The sequence below is a fragment of the Morus notabilis genome, unplaced genomic scaffold (genome assembly GCF_000414095.1).
Source record: "Morus notabilis unplaced genomic scaffold, ASM41409v2 Scaffold80, whole genome shotgun sequence".
NCBI lineage: Eukaryota > Viridiplantae > Streptophyta > Magnoliopsida > Rosales > Moraceae > Morus > Morus notabilis.
The window spans coordinates 183,973-204,547 of record NW_010368059.1 but is presented as its reverse complement, the minus strand read 5'-3'; the positions used below and the strand labels follow the sequence as shown (position 1 = coordinate 204,547).

The 20,575-nt window shown below is 36.2% G+C and overlaps 4 protein-coding genes across 4 annotated transcripts; 1 reads left to right on the top strand and 3 right to left on the bottom strand.

The window, feature by feature from the left end:
• The first annotated feature begins 919 nt into the window (after window positions 1-919).
• Window positions 920-3,024, top strand: LOC21394140 (protein SODIUM POTASSIUM ROOT DEFECTIVE 2). Its single transcript, XM_010114624.2, has 3 exons — window positions 920-1,524; window positions 1,778-1,853; window positions 2,635-3,024. Exons 1-3 carry the CDS (start codon window positions 952-954, stop codon window positions 2,790-2,792), a joined length of 807 nt encoding a protein of 268 aa, XP_010112926.1. The 5' UTR covers window positions 920-951; the 3' UTR covers window positions 2,793-3,024.
• Window positions 3,025-7,300: 4,276 nt separating this feature from the next.
• Window positions 7,301-8,364, bottom strand: LOC21394139 (dirigent protein 10). The gene has a single exon (XM_010114623.2). It carries the CDS (start codon window positions 8,294-8,296, stop codon window positions 7,301-7,303), a length of 996 nt encoding a protein of 331 aa, XP_010112925.1. The 5' UTR covers window positions 8,297-8,364.
• Window positions 8,365-9,054: 690 nt separating this feature from the next.
• LOC21394138 (pentatricopeptide repeat-containing protein At1g07740, mitochondrial) lies at window positions 9,055-10,835 on the bottom strand. The gene has a single exon (XM_010114622.2). The coding sequence runs from the start codon at window positions 10,833-10,835 to the stop codon at window positions 9,450-9,452; it is 1,386 nt and encodes a 461-aa protein (XP_010112924.1). The 3' UTR covers window positions 9,055-9,449.
• Window positions 10,836-16,942: 6,107 nt separating this feature from the next.
• On the bottom strand, window positions 16,943-19,940 carry LOC21394137 (DNA repair protein RAD51 homolog 4). Its single transcript, XM_024176410.1, has 11 exons — window positions 19,719-19,940; window positions 19,476-19,555; window positions 19,233-19,351; window positions 19,057-19,138; window positions 18,744-18,854; window positions 18,497-18,610; window positions 18,326-18,410; window positions 18,093-18,163; window positions 17,853-18,002; window positions 17,584-17,670; window positions 16,943-16,981 (listed from the first exon to the last, which is right to left on the bottom strand). The coding sequence occupies exons 1-10, from the start codon at window positions 19,804-19,806 to the stop codon at window positions 17,632-17,634; spliced, it is 939 nt and encodes a 312-aa protein (XP_024032178.1). The 5' UTR covers window positions 19,807-19,940; the 3' UTR covers window positions 16,943-16,981; window positions 17,584-17,631.
• Between the last annotated feature and the right edge of the window lie 635 nt (window positions 19,941-20,575).

Sequence of the window (20,575 nt, the reverse complement as noted above, 5' to 3'; positions counted from 1 at the left end):
AACTCGAATTAACAAATTAAATAAGCCCTTAATTAACCTATTTACTATCCATTTTAAATCTTGACTTATTAATTTTTATTACCCTCTTAATTTGATCTATTTCCCTCCTTCTCCCTAATATTATTTTGGGAAAGAAGTTTTTGTTTCATTTTTTATTTTGAATTTGAAGTAGGTTAACATGATAGTCAGTGTATTATTTTGGGAGGGGAAAGAAGCTTTAACGAAAGCCCTATAATCCCTAAAAAACAGAAAAACGTCACCTCGCTAACCATACATATATAGGCTATGAGTTGAGCTACATATGTGTATATATATTGCAATCAATAAATGTGGAAAAATGACTCTGATATCTCTTTTTCTGGTTTCTTTATTTTTCATTTTTTTGGTAAAGAAGGTCAGCCATGCATATATAACTTTTCTTAGTGTGCTACTTAATAGTATTGGTAGGTAGTAATCATGTCAACAACAACAAAGATGAACCAACCAACTTGTTAATTATTTCCTGTCTTAAAGAAACGGAGATGTAACATTTTTCTTCTTATTATTTATTATTTATTTGTTTTAAGTAACAGACAACTTTGAAAGTTAGGACCGTTTAGTTTACAGATTTAAATTGATATGTGATTTTATATAAAAAAAATTTATTATAATAAAAAATTAAATATAATTATTTTTAATAACTTTTTATTATAATAAAACTTAAATTTTAAACTCGAATTACTGAAAGGAGTCCAAATTGATCACAAAACTTCCATGCTATCATATACTCATTCTTGTCCTGGGACCCACCTACTTCTTTTCATGTGTCCACCTATCAAATCCAGCAACTTTAAAAGCAGGCTCTTCCCCACTTTCAACAAGTAGCTACTGCATATATAATTTTCTCTGATCCCCAAGTTATTCCACATTAAAAAAAAAAAGAAGAAGAAAAAAAAAACTTCAAATCAAACCATGAAATTAGGAATGGATATATTCTGTGCCTCACCGGCTTCCACAGCCATATGCTCAAGCATAGACCAACGCTCCATGGTCCGTCGCAGCCTGCACAGGAATAGCACTGATCATCATCAACAAAGTCCTTGTAATCTTCTTGATCATCATGATGATCATAGGCGGATGATCAAGAACCAGCAGCCTCGGCATCATCACGTCCCATGTTCTTCTCAGTTGCCGATCAATCCCAGACCTCATAACTACGAGAAGAGCAGAAAGAGTTGCTCCGATAACTACAGTTATAAGCAAACTAGCGAGGTGCGTAGGAAAAGCTCGGCTGATGTATATGACGTGAAAAGTATAAGTAGGACTAGTCCTCCTGGTTCTTCTCGTTATCTGTTGAGCGAAACCCCTTTCGTCGACTGGTTGTCGTCGGAGACTGATGATGATCGCGCTGTTCAACGTCATGTCTTTTCTACTGATCATCAGGATGATCATGATCAACCCGCCAAGCTAAAGTTTAGGAGCCTCAGCACTAATGATCGGCCTTCTTCTTTGAGAGCCTCTTCATCCACTCGCTCTCGTCACCAGGTATTTGTTTTATTGCGTTTGGTGTGTACTAATTAATTTTGTTCACATCCTGTTTCATGCAAATTATGTATTTTTATTTCCCGTCTTTTTTTTTAATTTTATTTTCTGTGTACGTTAACGCATAACGTTCTTGTTGAATTTATCACCAAAAAAAAAAGAAAACGTTCTTGTTGAAGAATATATTTTATTACGGTGCGCTGTTACAAAAGTACTGTGTGATATACGTGTGTGTGTGCGCGCTTTGAATCTGCAGGTCGTGGTTTTGAGGGTTTCACTGCATTGCAAGGGCTGTGAAGGGAAAGTGAAAAAACATCTCTCTAAAATGGAAGGTAAGTTTTTTCTTTCTTTTCTTTTTCTCTCTGGTGATAAAAATTAAGAGAGTTTTCCACAACTCGATATCCCCTAGCTAAAAATTTATGAGAATACTGAGACAAAGTTAACTTCAGGAATTGAAGAGGCTGTTGTTTTGCATTTTTGAGTTACGGTGATTTGAGTAATGATTTTGAATTAAGTTTGAGTTATAATTTGAATTTGTATTTGTATGTGCACATTTGAGTTATGATTGAATTGAGAATCTTTTTGAATTTATGTTTAGGTGGGTCAAAATTTAAATTTTAGCATTTTAATAAAAACTCAATAGTGATGAAAATTTTTAATAAGGGTATATGGGTGAGATTTTATTCGTATTTTCGTTGTGAATGCATAAAAAATCATCTTAATCAAAATTAAAACGAAAAAGTTATAACATTTTAAGAATAGAAAAAATAGTATTCTTTAACTTGAATTCGAGTTTATAAACTCGAGTTGAAAAAAAAAAGCTTGAACTCGAATTTAGTCTCAAACTCAAATTTTATAAAAAAATAAATAAACTTAAATAAAATTATAACTTAAATTTAAATTTTTTTAAAAATTTTGTTGTAAAAAAACAACCAAAACAAAAACTTCATAACCATGCCTTTAGTTTGATTTCTTCTGCTTCAATGCTTGGAAGTTGGAACCGGATTTATTAATTAATAGTAAAGCACTGAAATTTAGATATATATATATATATATACATATATTACTAGCTCTAACATAATAATAATAATTTTTTTTTTCAAAAAACTGCAGGAGTGACATCATTTAGTATAGACTTGGCTGCAAAGAAAGTGACAGTGATTGGAGATATAACTCCTTTAGGTGTGTTAGCGAGCGTGTCAAAGGTGAAGAGTGCCCAGCTCTGGCCTTCTCCCACATCATCATCACCCTCTTCTCCTTGGTCAGCATGATTATCAGTACTAATTAGTAATAAATCACTTTTATTTTTTTTCTTATTATTAAATTACTACTTACTATTATTTGAAGGTCCGGCAGGGTGTGTACTTTTACTACTATATATGAGTTATGTTTAATATGTAGTGTAAATGCAAATTAAGTACTCTTTTAATTAAGGGGAATATATCGGAATCAAACAACTGCTTGTTTATTGTGTAAAGTTAAAGTGGAAGGGATGGTTCAATACTCTTGTGTTATCATGTAGCTCTAAAGTTTAAATGCACTTTTTTTTTTATAATATATATATATATATCTTTGTTTAAATTCAAAATATCCTGTATACTCAGGCTGGCAACTCTGAGCATGGCTTCTTGTTTACTACTTTCAATGTGTTCGAGTGCATTTTACGCCCATGATCATGTGAAAAAAAAAAAAAAAAAAAAATCTATAATTCGCAGCCAAACCTGGCCAGCTCTGGCGTTTACACATTATTTGATGCAGACTTGGTTGGTTTGATAGAAAATGAGACATGTACGTAAGTTTATTAGATAGAGCATTTAGACATGCCACTATTGAATGCATAAACAGTTCTCTAACAATCTTTAATGGAATAGAAAAGTACATTATCCATTTTTTTATTAATGTGAATTTAATTCATTGGTTTATTCTTTGGTATATAAGAGGCTCTTATAATTGGATATAGAACAAGAGTACATGAATGGCTCTAATATTGTGGGTGTGCTAGTACCATAATAATAAAGACCATTGAAAAACAAACACCACGCCATGATAATTAATGTTTCAAAACAGCAAAATGCATGCAGGGAGCTAGGATGGTTTGGAAGTACTCAATTAGGAGAGCAGCAGGCTTATGATCATATCCTTTGGACAAGCAGTACTACTTTTTCTCTTTTTCTTTTTCTTCTGTCTTCTCATTCTACAGTGGTCTGGTTAGTTTTCCTCAGCGCTGTTTCAAAAAGTCAGAATTTGGATATGGAAAACTTTTATCAGATTTATTCCTTACTTGGAGGCCCCCTAAAAAAAAAAAAAAAAAAAAAAAAAAAAACCCTTTGGCAAAGCCCTTCGTATATAACTTAATCTGAGAACACAAATACTGGCGCAAATTGGCCAAGAATTTAACAAGATCAACAAGTTGGTAGTATAATTCCTATGTAAAAAAGAAAAAAAAAAAGAAGCCCTTGGCATTCTGTGGGAGTTATGAGATCTTTTAAAAGAGTTTAATGTGGAATGGTGTATAATTCGACTAAACTTGTCTCAGTGTTTGGTGGCAGTTCTTCTATGATCTATTCTTCTTGTGAAAAAGTGATTTTCCCCACAATAAATCAAAATGATGACAGTGAGGTCTACTTTTGGTTTCAAGTCCATTTCAAAATTTCCAGCGGTGGTGGGACCGCCTCATGTTTCTATGTTTCTTCCCTTGTCTTTGCTTTTTAGAACTTTTGTTATTAATTTCTTATTCTCTCTCTAACCAATCTATTCTGATTTGTGGGACAAAAGAGTATATGAACAACGGTAGGTGCAGAAGCAAGCAAATTCCAATTCTTCACAAAACCCCATGATTTGATTTAATTTTTTTTTCCCTTATCTTTTCTTGGTAATTCTTTAAAGGAGGTTTCTTTAATAGGGCTAGAAAAAATAAATTACTTATAAATTATTTTTTTTAATTTTAAATTTGTGGTAAAAATTATCTGTTATAACAAAAATATGATTTTAATCATATTCAATAATCAGAAAATAAAGTCGTTTCTTTATATTTTAACAAATAATTTCCTAACTTTAATAACTTTGACTATGACTTGGACGGCTGGAAAAAAAGATAAAAACCAGGAGAACAAAAAAGTCGGAAAATGGTTCACCCATTAGGGGTACTATCATTATTATATGATTCTGCTATAGAAATTTGGTAGCAATGTCGGCGCAACTTTTATGGTGATAAGCATGCAAGACTAATCCTTTTTTTTTTTTTTTTTTCCTTTTTCGTTTTTCTTCCCTTAGAGAAAATATTTTTGTATACATATGCTTATGCTTTGTTGCGACAAATCAGATTTGTCTCTTGTGGTACATTGTGTGGTCATTTTATGTATATATGCAATATATACTAGACGTCTCTAGTATTTCCTTGATTATATAGTCTTCTACATATGTACGTAACAGAAATAACAAAAATTTGAACAGTGAACGATTAATGCGACCTTTTATGATTCCCATGCAAATCCTTCTGATCATCCAATAACTTCTGAAGATAAAGTGAGAGAAAGATTCAAGTGCATGAAACGGTTCTGGTTAAGAATTTAGAATGCAACCAAACAGGTAAAAGTAAAGAAATTTCATAGGATGGTTCAAGGAAAGGACCCCAGGGCTTAAAATATTGATCATATCCTCGTGTTATCCAAATGGTGAAGTTTGGTGGCTTAGCTTTTTGAAACATGAAGCAATTTTTTACATTAATGCTGCGTAAAGTTGAATCTTTGTATTACTTCCCCATATTGGGCTTTCTTGGGGTTTTCTTGAACTATCTACAACTGCCCAAATATCATTAAGAGGTCAAAAGTTGGGTAATCCCACCTGTTATTTAACAAGATATCGTAGTGAGGGAGAGACAAACTTGGGCTGTAATTCTTATAAACTGGGCTAATTAACTAATTTCCTTCAGAGAGTCTTTCTCCAATGTTGTACTACATCTTAGTGGATTATGCAGATTCTCGTCATATTCCAAGATGTTGCTCTTTATTTCAAGTTATATCTATATATTTTTGTCGCTTCTTGTCATTGTCCAGCGATATCACTCAATGGTTTGTTATATTGAGCCTAAAGAGAAAAAATCTTTATGGTTTGTTGTATATACACTTTCCTTCTTCTGTGTTTATATTGAGGGTTACGGTTTTATCTAACAGGCGCCATTTAGTTTAGTTTGTTCTTTGTTGAGATTTTTGTTGCTTCTTTTTACTATTGTTCTTCTTTTTATGATGTCTTGTTTGGTGTTGTATTTCCTGTTGATGTCTTTTGTTGAAACTATCGGTGTTCATTGTAATAATTTCGTCAGTCATGTGATGTTTTCTGAAGATGTCGTTTGTTATCTGTTGTCGTTTTCCACAACTACAAGCTGTCTCAGTTATGATGACATGATAGTTGTCTCTATAATGTCCTTTTGGCTTGATTGTAGAACTGTTCTCTTGTAATTTTATATTACCACCATTTAAGTTATTGTCGTTTTATGAATTGTCGTATTTATTTTGAGGCCGTTTTCTTCCGGACTACTGTTGGTGTGGTATGTTTCATTTTGAGGTTATTTATTAAAGTTCTCATCGTTTTCATTAATGACCTTTATTTCATGTCCTTGACATCTTTTGTTTTGACGTGGTTTTTTTGTGGTTGTTGTCGTTTATTTATTTATTGTTGTGTTTGCTAACATGCCGATTTTGTTTATGTTTGTCATTTTGTAAGATTATTTTTGTTTATATGTTGTCGTTTTTCCACGAATTTTTTTTTTCTATGTCATTGTCTCGATCATAATGATATTTTTTTCTTCCCTAAAAAAAAAAAAAAAAAAAAAAAGATAGTCTCAGTTTGTTGTCGTTTATTTCCTATATTGTCGTTTATCCAATGTTGTCGTTTCAAACTTTATGAAGTTTTCACTTCCAGTTTGGTTGTTGTTTGAGAGTCTGATTGCTATGTTGTTTCCGGATTGCTATAGATTTTTTATATTACTGTCGTTTCTGTTTATTGTTTTATATTACTGTCGTTTCTGTTTATTGCTGATCTTAGTAAAGTTTTCGTTTAGGTTTTGTCGTTTTTCAATATCTACTGCAGAAGTGGCTCCCTGGTCAGATTTTTTTTTTTTTTTAACCTTGTTTTTCCCAGTGAAATTTTTCCTCGTAATTTTTCCTGATGAAGTTTGTCTTCGTATAATTGTCGTTTGTTCTTACTAAATCCATCTAGCTTTATGATGCCGTTTCATAGTTTTTATCGTTTTACTTTCGTTCTTTATGGGAAATCCTTTATTATGTTATCGTTTCTTAATGATGTCGTTTTTTACAGTTGACGTTGTTTACAATAAATACTGATTGTTAGTTGGTTCTCAATAATGTGTCATTCTCAATAGATAGGAAGTACGAAGACGAAGACCGGTGTGGTATTTTTGAGGAAAAAGCTTCCACAATACAGAAAAAACAGAGTCCCCTAATGGCCAGACACCTTTGCTCTGATGAACGATGAGGATTTCATTATCACTGATTAACCATATGTTTTTAAAGGGCGTCTTTTGTTAATCTGTTTTCTGAAGAATAGTTATTTATCTGGGTATTTTATTAGCTCAATTCAAATCCACACAAAATATATATATATATATATATATATATCACAAATTCTGCAACTTAATTAATTCACAAACAAAGCTCCATATTGTAGTACAACAACCAGTATAATCTCCTTAGCAGAGACTTGTACCACACTTAAAAACAAAAAAAAAAAAAAAAAAAGAAACACGCACAACCAAAGCAAACTAGTAGGAAAGATAGACAGTGAACTGAAGCAGAGTCTCGAGCCCATCAGTGTTGTGCTGATCAGCAGTAGGCGGAAACGTCTTAACGGTGGCGATTCCCTTGGCATTCAAATACTTTCCGGTGCCTCCCATGATGGCCAGGTGAGACTCAGCGGCGGCGGTCATGTGGACCCCAAAGAAAGTGAGACTGTCGGCGTAGCCACCGGTCTGGAACATGGCCGTGAAAGCCATGATCTGGCTCGTCCCGTCCACCGAGCTCGCCACGTAGAAGCCCTGGGCCTTTCCGAGCAGGCCCGAGCCCAGCTCGTGGCCCTCGGTCAGCTCGTCGTCGAAGGCCGTCACGGTCCCGAACATCAGCTTCTGGAGGGTCATCCCCGGAGGGAGCTGAGCGCCGTTCAAGAACGGGAAACCGTTGCCTCCGGCGATGAAGTTGTTGTTGTTGTTGTTGGTGTTCTGGAGGAGGTTGGCTGTGTTGCCGGCCAGGCCGGTGAAGAATGGGACGTTGTTGTTGCTGATAATGCCTTGGTTGTTGTTGTTCTGCGGGACGCCGTTGTTGATGGGGAGGACCGCGCCGTTCGGCTTCGCAAACGGGACTTGGCCGCTTACCGCCGGGTTCGAGACTATCCCAGTGATGGCTATGGCCGAGGGGTTCGTCCCGCCCACGATGTCGTGCATGTAGAAGATTAGTGTGTGGTGGGGATCTGCATTGCCTAATGTGGCCCCACCAGCGGCTGATACAGGGCCTGCCGGGTTAGCGGTCGGGCCCACTGGGCCTACCGATGTGCCAACTGGGCCTACTGGAGTGCCCGCAGGGCCTACCGGGGTGGCGGTGGGGCCCGTGGGGTTGGTGGGCACAAAAGGTGTTGGAGCTACGTCAGGGTCCTCAGGAGCATCCTCATCAAGGAGTCTAGCTGAGAAGGTGGATGAGATTGTGAGAGATAGGAAAAGCAACCAGGCTATGGCAATGAGAGAAGTAGGAATATATTTGTTTGCCATAGGATTTGGGATTGCAAGGACAAGTTTTGAGAATGGAAGAGGGAGTTTTAGAACTAAGGTTGTTTTTTTTTTTTTGGTGAAGCTGGTTATGATGGGAAGAGATTGTGTGATTGAGTTTATATACTTTTGAGTTTGAGAGAGTGATATGGAGTACATTAGATGGAGTTGATGGCGTGGAGTAGGTACTTGCATTCTATACATTGGTGCATTTGGTTAATGCTTGAAATACCTAATGAAACAAGCCTCGTCTTCTTAGATGGAATGTTAGTAAAGATTATAGTAATATTTGTTTGAGCTGCTTCCCAATTTCAAATTATTGCTTATTCATGGTTGAGTCATTCACTAACGAAACCAATACATGTGTTTCACATATTAACAAAAACACAAATTGAACACTCACCAAACATAAAAATAAAAACCATGGTCTAATGCGAAAATTGGATTATATATACTACTACAATCAAGAAATTTATCGGACTCTTTTTTTTTCCCCTTGCTGAGAGGAAATTTATAGGACTTAATTGAATATTAAAATAGAAAACATTTGCGTTCCTAACAATTTCCATCCAATTCAATAAAAGAGAAATTTGCATAATGTCAAACTATTTTAATCTCCACTCCATTATCCAAAATAAAGAAATTATTTATTCCCCGTATCAACGTGAACATCTTCAAGTGTCTTTTCTTTTTATTCAGTCCAACAAAAATTAAAAAAAGAAAATTCTTTTCTCTTTCTCTTGAACTTCAAGTAACAAGTCCTTATATTCAAGCCACACCTTCTCCATGAGTTTGACAAGAACTTCCCTTGAATTTATGGGAGAGAGACACTTCTTGGTTTCCATTATTTCAGCAATAAAGTTTGAATCAAACAGGTTTCTGCAGCTGGTTAACTACCATTACTTGTATAGGAAACCTTGGCTTTGTACAGAAAGGAAAAGCCGAGATCACAGGCTAAATTAACGCAAACAAACAAGTTCTCAAAGTTTCCAGCTTCCACCTTCAACCAAAGCTTTGTTTCATGCCCAATGCTCTGCAATGGCACAGATTAATTCAATTCCACAAGCTCGTCTATGCCACCGATCCCATCACAAAGTTCACCAAGCCGAACTCCATGGGACTGCAAAAAAAACTTCATATTGATCTTCTCTTTCTTCTAAAATGCAGTGATCAGTTCAGTCACTAGGCCATCTGCACCGGAATTTCTACCACAAGCTTCTACAACTAAAGCATCCCAACCTTCCAAATCGAATTGCATCTTCCTCTTTCCCATCTCCTCCAAAACAAAACAGGCATCCTCAAGATTACCACACTTTACTAGGCCCATAATCAAGCATCGAAACGATTCTAAACGAGGACAATGCCGACTTGTCAACATTGCATTCAAAACCTTTAAACCGCGTTCGAAATCCCCAACCTGGCAGAATCCATCAACCATTACCCTGTATGTAGCCGCATTTGGCTCACAACCTCCAATCTGCATTTCGGTCAAAATTTTATGCGCCGCCACTGCCTTACCTTCCCTACACAGATAGTTTATGAGTATGTTATATATAACAACATCAGGCTTAAACCTTCTCCTTTTCATCTCATTAAGTAGCAATTTTGCCTCCTCAATATTTCCTCTCCTTCCAAGATCAGTCATCAAAATACCGAAATTCACGAGCTTTGGTTTACACCCTCGGTACTCCATATCAAACATCAACTTCTTCGCTTCCTTATACTTTCCCACCGAACATAAACCTTCCATCATCAATGCATACGTCACGGCATTTGGGCACTTTCCTTTCTCGATCATGTCCTCGAGCAAACCCTTCGCTTTATCCAACTCACCCTTTTTACATAAGTACCCAATCAAGCTATTATAAGTCACCACACTAGGCTGCACGCTTCTCTCAAGCATTTCATCAAACACCTTGGATGCCTCTTCCCAGTCACCTTTCCGAAGGCACCCTTTGATAATTATATTAAACGTAATCGAATTCGGACGAAAACCCATCTTGTACGAACGATAAAAGACGTCATTTGCCTCCGAAAACCGACCGCCATCGACAAGCACGTTAAGGAGAGCGTTTAAGGACTGCAATGTCCGTACACAATTGAAGGAAGGAATTCTACGAAAAAGCTCGATAGCTTTGTCCACCAAATTGGCCTTGCCATAATGTTGCATCAGAACAATGAAAACTTTCTCTCCGCAACGAATATTCCTGTCTTGTACATGATCAAGAATGGTCTCCACGGCTTCAAAGTCACGGAAACGGGCGAGCTTATAGATTAGAGCAGAGTAAGAAGCGTAATCGTGTTTGAAACCAATGTTTTGTTGGTAGTCTTGGAACAGAGAAAGAGCTTCTTCTGGGTCTTGTGCTTGCTTAACGTTGGAGACGAAAGGTGTTGGCTTGCGAAGCTCAGTAGTAGCTTTGTGAGATCTTTCATGGGACGGCTTGGTGTAGTATGGTTGCGAACGTACGACATTGATAAGACAACGAACGAGAACGAAGTTTGATTGTGTTTGTTTGATGGCTTTTGTTCCTGAATGGATCATGTCGTAGGAAGAGGTGAACGGATTGTTTAAACTTTAAACTCTGTTTTTATGCTTGAAAAAACTTTAAACTCTGTTTGATTGACAAAACTTTAAAATCGCCTTTATGGGGTTAACCGTTAATGTCAATTATAAGGTCGTTCATTTCGCTGGTTCGAGTTTAGAATTTGAGTTTTGTTACAGTAAAAAAATTCTCAGAAACAGTCACATTTAACTTTTTTATTACAGTAAAAAACTCTCACACAATATCACATATTAACTCGAATTAACGAACCGAACGGACCAAATACCTCCTTTCCACTCACCAGCCCAAACAAAACAAAACAAAAAAAAAAAAAAAAAAAACAGTTAAATACATCTTTCTGGTTTCTTGTGTGGTTACTTAAACCAACAATAAATAAATTTTAGTAAAAAAAAAAAAAGGAAAAGAAAAAAAAACTAACAACAGATAAAAGAACATCTACAAAAATTTATTATATAAGTAAAAAAAACTATTAGTGTTGATTTAAGTGTCCCATTTAGTTGCTTATTAATTGATGTGCTGATTATTCACTTAATAATCACAATTTTTTGTAAGAAAAAAAGTTCTACAGCGTTTAGAATAAGAATATGAATTGCAGAAATTTTGTTTAAATATATATTTTTTACATTACTGTTTGCCAACTGCCAAGTACAATATTGACAAACATTTCCAGATCATTTAAATAAATACAAGGAAAGAAGGTGATCAATAATTATCTGTATCCTAATAAACATTTTCCCTCAAAAAAATTTTTTTTAAACGTATTGAAATTAGTGCAAATTGTCACTTAACCATACAAAATGAAACTTAATGCACAGCATTGAAGTTCCGAAGTTCCTTTTCTTTTTTTCTTTTTTTCTTTTTTTTTGGGAAAAAGAGCTAGCAGAAAGAGAGAAAACACGTAAAATATTCTAAATTATGATTCTAATTGTTTAAAAGATATGACTATTGAGAATCTTTTATTTGCTGCAAATGACTCTCTTCCCAGTGGAGAAGCAGACTAGAAAGTCAATTCTTGCCACCTTGTAAATTGTAATGAATATTTTTTTGTATATTTCATTAACAGATATACACACATAAACAACGTATAATCAACCCTACTTCTAAGGCTTAGAAGACGTGATCTACTGTAGTGAGATATGATTTATACTATTTTAGGAAAATAAATATATTACAACAATATTTTTTTAATACTCCCCCTCAAGTTAGAGAGTGAATATCATGAAGTCCCAACTTGCTGCGTAGTGTCACAAATTGATCATTCCCCAAAGCTTTTGTAAATACATCTACCAACTGGAAACGCGTAGGTACATATGAAGGTCTAACCATTTCAGTTTGCAGTTTTTCTCTAACTATGTGACAATCTATTTCAATGTGCTTTGTACGCTCGTGAAAAACATGATTTGCTGCAATGTACAAAGCTGCCTGATTGTCACAGAACAATGGTGTAGGAGTCACCTGTAGGACTTTCAAATCTTGTAATATATTGCGCAGCTAAGTTAGTTCTAAACATGTGTTAGCCATAGCTCGATATTCGACTTCTGCCGATGATCTAGAAACATTCGCTTGTTTCTTGGATTTCCATGAGATGAGAGAATTTCCGAGGAAAACACAATATCATGTAATCGACCTCTTTGTGGCACGACACCCTCCCCAATCTGAATCACAAAAAGCTTTCAAGTCAAGACTATTGATGGAAGGAAATAGTAGACCTTGGCCAGGAGTACCTTTGATGTACTTGAGGATTCGTATGGCAGCATCCCAATGAGGTTTTCGAGACTCATGCATGAATTGGCTCAGTGTTCGAACGGGATAAATTATGTTAGGCCTTGTGACGGTAAGATAAATCAGTTTCCCAACTAGTCTTCTATATTTAGTTAGATCATTCAATAATGCTCCATCTGTGGGAGTGAGCTTCAAATTTTGTTCCATTGAAAATTTTTCTGGGCGTGCACCTAGAAGACCTGAATCTTGCAAAATGTCCAGTGCGTACTTTCTTTGAGACAAGAAAATACCTTTCTTTGACGGTGAGAATTCGATGCCCAAAAAATATTTCAAATCTCCAAGATCTTTGATACGGAAGCGTTGGAGAAGAAATTTTTTGAGATGTTCCATTTCTGGAAGATCATTTCCTGTGAGAAGTATGTCGTCAACATAGATAAGGACTGCAGTAAATAAAGTATCTTGAGCCTTGGTAAAAAAGGAATAATCAGCCTTTGATTGTTGATAATCAGCCTTTTGAATGGCTTCTGAAAAAGTGGAGAACTAGTTTTTTTATGCTTGTTTGAGTCCATAGAGTGATTTGTTGAGCCGACATATGATGTTCTCCCCATGTCGGCAAAGACCATGTGGAGGGTCCATACACATGACCTCATTGAAGAAAAGCATTTTGGACATCTAATTGGTGGATGAACCAATGTCTAGCGGCAGCAACACTAAGAAGACAACGGAGTGTAGTAAGTTTGGTTGTAGGAAAGAAGGTTTCCAAATAATCAATTCCCTCAACTTGAGTATATCCCTTAGCAACAAGACGAGTCTTATAGCGTTCAATGGTGCCATCAGACCTGTATTTGATTTTGTACACCCATTTACAACCAATTGGTTTTTAACCAATAGATAGAGGAACCAAGCTCCATGTGTTATTTTGCTGCAATGCATCTAATTCTGCATTCATGGCTTGTTGCCAATGTGGATTAAGGATAGCCTGAGCATAGGATTTTGGTTCGATGTGACATGTAATATTAGCTAAAAAGGTACAATGCACAGAAGAGAGACGAGAGTATGAAAGAAAATGGGAAAGAGGATATTGAGTACCAGATGTAGAAACTTGGTCCTAAGGTAGAATAATTGACTTGGGCTGACATTATGTAGTCTATATGCCATGTTGGTGGTTGCTTAGGACAAGCGGATTGAGGAACGGGAAAAATTGTAGTGGTTGGAAGGTCTGAAGTATTTGGAGAAGTGGTTGGGAGTTCGGCAGTGGTAGGGAGGTCGGCTTGAGGTGAGGTTTCAGAAGATGGAGTGGTATTTTCAGGTGCGACAAGTGCGTGGATGGGGGACAATGACTCATGTGTGTTAGGTGCCTCGGTTTGCTGGAGGTGTGGAGATAGGTTGTGTAATGGCCAATTATCTGTAATATCGATGGAAAAGTGGGGTAACACAAAATTGGGATTTGGTGGAATCGAAGCAGAGGAGAAAGGAAAAGTGGTTTCACAAAATTTTACATCACAGCTGACAAAAAATTTCTTAGTTTCCAAATCATAAAGTTTGTAACCTTTTTGACCGATGGAATATCCAACAAAGATGCATTTTTGGGCACGAGGATCAAATTTATGAGTTGAATGAACAACAGTTGCATAACACAAACAACCAAAGACTCTTAAGTGATCAAGTGATGGTGGACGTTTGTATAACAATTCAAAAGGTGATTTAGTGGATAACAATGGTGACGGTAGTCGGTTAATAAGGTAGACAGCGGTCAATACACATTCACCCCAGAAAGTGGTGGTAAGTGGGATTAGAAAGGTAATGCACGTGCTACATTGAGAATATGTCAATGCTTCCGTTCAACCACTCCATTTTGTTATAGAGTGTAAACACAAGTGCGTTGATATTTGATGCCATGAAATTGGAAAAAATTTCTCATTGATAGGAATTCAGAACCATTGTCTACCCTAACGGAGGCATGAAATTGAGTGTAGGCAAAACCAATGAAGGATTTCAAAATAGTTTGAGTTTCAAACTTATTTTGCATAAGAAATATACATGAGCACCTTGTAAAATCATCCACAATAGTAAGAAAGAAGTGTGCCCCTGAATGTGTGGGAACTTTGTGTGGTCCCCAAATATCACAATGTAACAAATCAAATGGAGCATGAGTTAATATGGAACTTAAAGAGAATGGAAGTCTGGTTTGTTTTGCCATAGGACAAACAGTACAATGATCATCATAAGAGATATTATTAGAAGACAGTAATGGAGATATTAATTTAAGACGAAATGGTGACGGATGTCCAAGACCCATATGCCATAAATGGGAAGGGTGAGGGACTTGATGGGAGATAGGTGTCCTTTGAAACGGGGACATATAATAGAGACCACCGTGTTGTTTACCCGAGCTAATCATCTTTCCTGTCAAATCCTGGAAGACACAGAAAGTAGGAAACAAAATGACACAACAGTTTAGGGCGGAGGTGACTTTGCTTACTGACATCAAATTTAAGCGAAATGAGGGAACACATAATACATTATCTAAGGTGATGTCTGAATTAAATGTTATAGTGCCAGTGGAGGCGATTGGTGCAGAGGATCCAGTGGGCAATTTAACAATGGGTATTGGTGAGGATTTTGCTTGAGTGAAAAGTTTGGAATCAGAAGTGATGTCGTCAGTAGCTCTGCTATCCAAAATCCAAGGCTGCAGCATTTGCATAAGCATTGCTATTACCAGAACCAGAAGCATGGTTTGGAGTCATCATAGACAAGGCATGAGCAAGTTGCTGAATTTGTTCTGCAGAAAGCCCATGTAATGATTGAGAAGAGTTGAAGTTATTGTGGTTGGTTTGCAGAAAGCCATGTGGAGTGTCTAGCGTTTTGGAGATTTGGGCTGGAGTAACAATATCTTGTGGATGAGTCCCATGTGTAGAATGGGAAGAATCTGTTGCATTGGTAGCAGCAAAGAAGTTACGTGTGTTTCCTCGAGACCCGCGTTGCTGCTGTTGTTGTTGACTTTGTCGATTGCCTTAGATTCTTGTGCTGCTGTGAACCCATGTGCCATTCTTAAACCTGCACCTATCCTCAGTATGACTCTTTTGTCACAATATTTACAATGAAATTTTAGAGTCGGACAATTTTCAATTGTATGACCTCCTCTATTACAGTGTTCACAATGCTTGTCTTTGGAATTATTTGAGAAGTTGTTTGGTCGAACCTGAATTGTAGCAGCAATTGAAAACTTCTCCGTTGATTCCGGTGCCACTTGTCGTTGTGTTTCTTCTTGAATGACAAGAGAGTAGGCTTGTCGTACATTAGGCAATGGCGACATCATAAGAATGTTGGTATGGACAACAGTGTAGGTGTCATTGAGTCCCATGAGAAATTGCATCATCCGATCTTCTTCTCGCTATTCTTTATGTGCTTTGATCTCGTTACAGGTGGGAAGAGGTCGATATGTCTCTAATTCATCACATAAGCCTTTGAGTTTGGTATAGTAGGTTGAGACTGTCATGGTGCCTTGTGAGAGAGAAGCCAAGGATTTCTAGATTTGATAGATTGCTGGTGCATTCTTCTGTGAAAATTGATCTTTGAAATCTTCTCACACTTGATGGGCTGTCTTGGCATGAATGACTCCTTCGGCTAAATCGGGTTCCACTGAGTGAGTAAGCCATGACAAAATCATGTTGTTGCATTGATTCCATAGAGCATATTCAATTGGTTGTTCTGTTTCTGAAGGTGGCTTAATGGTTCCATTGACAAAGCCAATTTTATTCTTGGCTGTGAGAGCATGAATCATGGATTTACTCCATGATGGATAGTTTGCACCATTCAATTTTGTCTGAACGAGCATGTGTCCAGGGTGATCTAAATGATGAACAAAGTATGGGGTTTGGTGGATCCATATCAGAATTGTTGTTGCTGTTGTTAGAACTTTTGGATTGGGATTTTTCTGATGGTGTTTGATCGTGTCCTGTTATGGTGTTTGTAGGTTTCTTGTTTGAAAAAGTCTAGTAATCAGGCAGTGTCTCTGATACCATCTAAAGAAAATAAGCAGTAAGCTTTGAATAAAGAATAATGGAGATTTATTTGGCTGAATACTTTTTTGTATATTTCATTAACAGAGCACAGTACATATGTACACATAAACAACGTATAATCAACCCTATTTCTAAGGCTTAGAAGACGTGATCCACTGTCAGTGGGATATGATTTATACTATTTTAGGAAAGTAAATATATGACAACAATATTTCTTTAATAGTCATCACTAGAATGGTAAAGGGGATTTGGTGCGGGTGCAGGAACATAATCAATACTTGTTCCAATCATGAAAATCATCATCAAACTCATCACCACAACTGTTACTCTTGTCATGATATTCTGAGTCTCTTTGCTCAAAATGGGGATGGCTTCACCTGAGAAGGTTTTTGTTTAGACAGAAAAATCAGCATCATATTTATAGGGATCTGAATCCTTAAAAATGTTCATTAATTAATTGTTTAAGCTGCGTTTAGTTCACTACAATAACTACTGTGGCCCTTAAATTGTTTTTTTTACTAAAAAAGTATTCAGGAGAGAGAACTTCTGTTATGAGTTAAAAGTCATTCTGTTACTATGTCTAAATCATCATCATTATTTTTCCTTGATTTTCTATTTGTTGATTCTAGAGAAATGGTTAGTCATTTACCCCTTTGCAAGGGGTCATGGGCTGTTAATATCTCTAAATCATCATCATTATTTTTCCGTGATTTTCTGTTAGTTGATTCTAGAGAAATGGTTAGTCATTTACCCCTTTGCAAGGGGTCATGGGTCTAACAAAATTTATCATTTGATTTTTCAAGTTAGTAAAATAAAAGCGCTTTGTACTTGTGATTGTGACAAAAAACGACTCTTCACAAAATGAAGAACACCGCGTGCCCTAAAAAAAAACATGGGAAATCTTGAAATTTGGTTCTTAATTGTGCTATAACTAATAACTATAGAAGAGCTATGTACTTAGAAAATGATTTAGCCCTACCTGCCATCTCTGCATAACGTTCAGAAAAAAATTAATTCAGCTGTGTTATTAGCTACGAAATGTAAAACTTGCAGCCACCCCAGGAGCCTGGAAAAGGAAGTGGAGGAAAAAAAAATTAGAGATAACAAATCAATGGAGAAGATTTGAAGCTACATTGGTAATAATTCCCATTGTTCAGCAATTGTACTGCACGTCATGTACAGAGATTGCAGAGATGTAAAAAATGCAATCAAGCATCAAGGAAGCAAACCGGAAGAGCCAAGATATACCATGGATGAGTGTTTTAATATGGAAATGCTACAGGTGTTGTTTCCGCGATCACGGGAAAGCATAAGTCTCACGTGTGGAATACTCTTCCAATACTCTCCAAGAGCTGGTTTTGGAGCACCTCCCTCCCCTCCCACTGTGTGATTGGTCACCTTCATCATTTCATGTTCTTAAATTCCATTCATCAACAGATAAAAGTATGAAAATGATGCTTATGATTTCTGTTTAAGGAGAAAACTTACTAGCACCACAAGATTATGCTGATGCGCCAACTTCTTTAGCAGACATCCAGCAGATACCATCAAAGAGTGTCCTGCATTTCTCCAAATGCAAGAAACCATTGGTTGGTCCATCTTTATCGTGGAAACGTTTTAAAATGTATGAATCCATTAATATCAAAAGCAGAAACATGTATTATGGATAAACCTTCTTAAATAAATAACAAAATTCTTTTAAATTAGGAGTAAATACATACCTTGCAAACCACTTCCTCCAAGAATTGGAGTAATAAGAGAGGAGATTGAGTCGACAATAAGCAAGCGCACACGACGAGGTCCATTCTGAAAATTTTCAAACAAGAATGTGAGAAACCATAACATAGTAATGACTGAAACAAGCAGCAATACTGATCCATGTCAATGCAAACCTGAGATCTCAAATCGAGTTCAAGCTGATGCAGAATATCGAACATTGTGAAGATGTCAAACACGGAGTGGCATAAGATGTTTTTCATAACATTCTGGAGAAAATTGTGTGTAGCCTACAATTGTGAGAAGATCAAAGTGAAACTTCTGCACATTAAGCGAGGCTAAATAAAGAAACCAAAATTAGAAAACACGGTACTAAAGGCAGAAAAAAGGTGGAGTGACCAGATTGACGAAAAGGTTTAATACCAAATCAACAAAATCGGCAATACGCTGGGGTGAGAAAGAGTTGGATGTATCTAAGTAAACAACACGTCCCATGTGCTTTTCTGCAACATTTGAGGCAGCTTGTAGACAAACCTGAACATTACTAAGCATTTGGGTACAAATACTTGAATGTTATAAAATTATCAACGAATGCTATATACCATAACAAATACATGAAATTGAAGCAACTCTATGAGAAAATAGGATAAGAAACATAGATAATAGTGATCAAAAAATGACTGAAAACACAAAATGAATAACTGTAAGTTAACTGAAGTGAAAAGGCTATACTGACTTGTGTTTTGCCAGAAGATGAGGGGCCAACGAGTTCTGTTAACTGTCCCTCTCGTAATCCGCCTCCAAGTAACAAATCAATACTGATCAAAACAGCCAAAGAGAATTCTAATATTGAGCTTAGAATTCTAGTTCAGTTTAAACAAGAAAATCTGAATAGTTGGAAAGGGAAAATACCCTTCACACCCAGTTGATAATACATGTTTATTTTGCAGAGAATCTGCCAACAGATCCATGCCATTCATCCATGGTTGATGAAGTTCACCATCAACCATAGAGAGGAGCTCTTCAATTCCCTACTTGCAAAATACAAACGAACAAACAATAAAAATTAAAAAAATAAAAAAAGGTGAGTTTGAATGAATAAATGCTGTGAGAGAGTGTGAAATTCATTTGAAGTTGTTAACAGAGAAAGCAAACCTCCTTTAATCCCTCAGGGTCAGGCTGTTGTTCTGCAAGTGCGGCTAATTCATAGATGTCGTGAAGGAGGAAATCTTCTACTGCACCACAAAAAAAAAAAAAAAAAAAAAAAAAAAAAAAAAAAAATTTTCTTTAAAGAAACCAATTCCCCCCCAAAAAAAAAAAAAAAAAAAAAAAAAAAAAAAAAAAAAACTGTCATTTAAAGGAATTCCTGAAATGGGAAATGAGGGAAAAAGAGGGTACCTGTCAAAATGCCATGAGAAGCACAAAATGCTAGGAAATGGGAGTTGATTATTCTTGGGTATTGCTCCAGAGACTTCAAAGGTGCCATTTTCTTGCTCACTCTCTTCTTCCGCCAAAAAGTTGTTAGTTATGTGTCAACAAAACACAGCGGAATTTCTCGCTCTCGAGCACAGCGAGGGCTAACTTGTGAGGAAAACTGGGAAGAAAAGTTCCAGAAGAATCCAAACGATGATAAACCTGTCATTCCTCAACTTCAAGGAATCGAGCGCATCACTTTTTTTGTTTTCTGAAACGAAAGGTGATGTTTATCGAAACGACATGTCACTTTTCCCTCCAAACGACAGTGATTTTTCGAATTAAACTGCTAAGGGACATCTTCGATTTATCTGTTCTTCCATTATTATTAATTCATTATTATAATTATGTTTGATATGAATAATTTTAGGGATGAAAAAACAAACGTCAACCTTGCACATAACAATCACCCGACTCGCCTTAATAATAATATGCCTGATATTAAGCCGTTCAAAATCACATAGTTTTTGTGAATTGATATTGGTATTAGATCTTTTATCTCATTATACAGATTTTGAATCCATACTCTATTTAGATTTATCATCTTTTATTTTTTTTTTTAAAATGGGGTGGGTGAAAAGTTACCAATTGGCTAAGTCACCTAAAATAACGTTTTGATCATTAAAATATGATTTTGAACTATCAGATTATATTTGATTAACATATTATATTTGAACTGTTGGATTATTATTCGTGCGATGTAATTACCAAACATTTAAGAAGAAATCAAGTGTAAACCAATCAAAAGATGTTTCCCAGTTTGCTTGGTGGCGCATCAAACA